The 2,180-nt window shown below is 46.6% G+C and overlaps 1 protein-coding gene across 2 annotated transcripts in view; it reads left to right on the top strand.

Annotated features, from left to right (window-relative positions):
- The window catches only part of LGALS8 (lectin, galactoside-binding, soluble, 8), an 18,626-nt gene that overhangs the window by 4,256 nt on the left and 12,190 nt on the right, over positions 1-2,180 (top strand). For both annotated transcript variants that reach the window (XM_006895375.1, XM_006895374.1), the window contains exon 2: positions 782-870. In XM_006895375.1, the coding sequence (XP_006895437.1) occupies positions 782-870 (89 nt within the window). The remainder of the gene's footprint in view (positions 1-781; positions 871-2,180) is intronic.

Raw genomic sequence — 2,180 nt, 5'->3', positions numbered from 1 at the left:
TAAATCTGGATGACTGTCTCAAGATCCTAAATTCATTGCATCTGTGGAGAAACAGTTGACAAATAAGGTCTCCTTCTGAGGTGAGAACCTCAGGAATTTGAGAGGCTGGAGGTACTGTTCGGCCTGCTACCCAGAGTTTTGGATGGCCACTAGAGTCATCCTTTCACAGAGAACTTGACGTCTCCAATTTAGAAGCCAAAAGAAGCTTAGACCTCCTAAGCCCTGTTGGCCCAGTAGGTTAAGTTTTGGACTGCCAGCCTAAAGGATGCCAGGTTAAACCCACCACCCACTACATGGAAGAACGGTGGGCAGACTCCTTCTGTTAAGCTTTGCAGCCTCAGCAGCTGATTGGAAGGGCCCGTGCATTGGAACCCATTAGGCAGCAGCGAGTCTGGGTTTAACGTGAGCCTGGGATCAGGTGGAGGTGTGGCTCCAGGGGCTCGGGGACCAGAGTGGTCTGGAAATTGTCAGTGGGATGATAGGAAAAGAGAGTGAGCCATGGCTTGGTAAAAGGTTCTATTTTCTTTAGTCTGCTAAGTCCTATGAATAATAGGTGTGTTGTCAGTTTTCCCAAAGAACTGAGAATGGTTTGTATTGAGAATGATACTGCCGCATTGTTTCCTCTAAGTTAGTGGGGACTTCTTGGAAAGTGCTGGTTTCTGAGCAGGTTTATGCATGGCCTTTAAACATTGAATCCCTTTCTGTTGCTGTTGAGCTTTTCTTATACTTCTGACTTCACTTCCGTAACTGATTATTTGTTAACCACAAGTTTCTCTTCTAGGTAGTCCCCTTTGTTGGCACCATTCCGGAGCCGCTGGAGCCTGGGACTCTGATTGTGATCCGTGGGCACGTTCCTAGTGATTCGGAGAGGTGAGGTCACTGTGTCAGATGCGAGAGAACGTGACAGAGCTTGCTTTCTGTAAATACAAGACAATAAAAATGTGGGAAAGACAATTTTGACAACTTGAGGGCTGATTTTACTTTCCTTAACAGTCCTTGCCAGGGTGCTTACAGATTGGAATGAATGAGTCATAAAGCTTATTTGGAGTCTTAGTCTAATTGCTGTAAGTTCGATTTCTGCCTAAAGAGTGGAATATCTCATTAAGGAAGAGCGTTCCCAGAGGACAGGTCCAGTCTGTACAGCCTGCCCTTCCTGTGGCATCTCTAGAACTGGATGTTTGACTGAAAGTTGGCTTTGTGTCCATGTGGGCTCAGCTCCCTGGGACTGCTGTCAAAGTAATCGCAGTGGTTTAAATAAGATGTAATTGGGTCTTACGAAAATAATGCCTCAGCTAAGTAGCCCAGGGCTTCAAAGGACACATTGTGAGGTCTTTGTAGAGGTCTGCTCTCCCTTACATACGCCCCTCATTGTAGTAATCTTTGGAAGCTGGAACAGAAGCTCCTCCCAGCTCTGTCTTGGGTAGCTGGATACGTGTGCATTGTGTATGTGTGAGCATTGTGTGTGCATGTGTGTGTATGTCTGTTTCCCTGTGCGTGTGGTCAGGGGGCAGGTGTCGGCTGACTCCTCAAGGTCATTTCCAGTAGCCATCCCAGAACACTTCCACTTATGTCACTCATGGTGATGCCTGGACAGGAGGCCTGGAAGATGTGGCTCCAGCTCCCAGCCAGGAGCTCTGCTCTGGAAAAATAGATGATGGCCCACTGAGGCCTCATGGGAGTGTGTAAGGGCTCACCCTGTGTGAGCCTTGCTTTTTTTTTTTAATTTATTTTTTTTAAAGACTATTTTATTTTAATGTAGAAAGGAAGATTAGGGGAAACCTGGAACTCTGTACAGTTTGAGGCAACAGAAAAGAAAAGGGGGGTACTCTAGGATCGAGATGATAGAAGGGTATTCCAATTGCCTTAAAGTTTTTTGAGTAACCATCTTCCTTTCTCCAAGGGGCTCTGTTGGCATGTTGATGTTCTTAGGAGCTGTCATGTCGAGTACTATTCGTAGCACCTTTTGAATGACAGATCTGATCCTTGTCCTAGCATGTACCATCCCTGTGATCCCTGACATACTGGAGTCCCCTGTTATAGTCACTGTGTCAGTCTGTTGTTGTTATGTGCCGTCGAGTCACTTGCGACTCATAGCGACCCTATGTACGACAGCCCTAAACTCTGCTCTGTCCTGTGCCAATCGCACTGTCTCTGACACTCCCATCCCAATTATCCCAGTC

Source organism: Elephantulus edwardii, unplaced genomic scaffold, assembly GCF_000299155.1.
Source record: "Elephantulus edwardii isolate Elephantulus edwardi_28Jun2011 unplaced genomic scaffold, EleEdw1.0 scaffold00166, whole genome shotgun sequence".
Lineage (NCBI taxonomy): Eukaryota > Metazoa > Chordata > Mammalia > Macroscelidea > Macroscelididae > Elephantulus > Elephantulus edwardii.
Note: the sequence above shows the minus strand (reverse complement) of the source record. Positions and strands in the feature narration are given on the sequence as shown.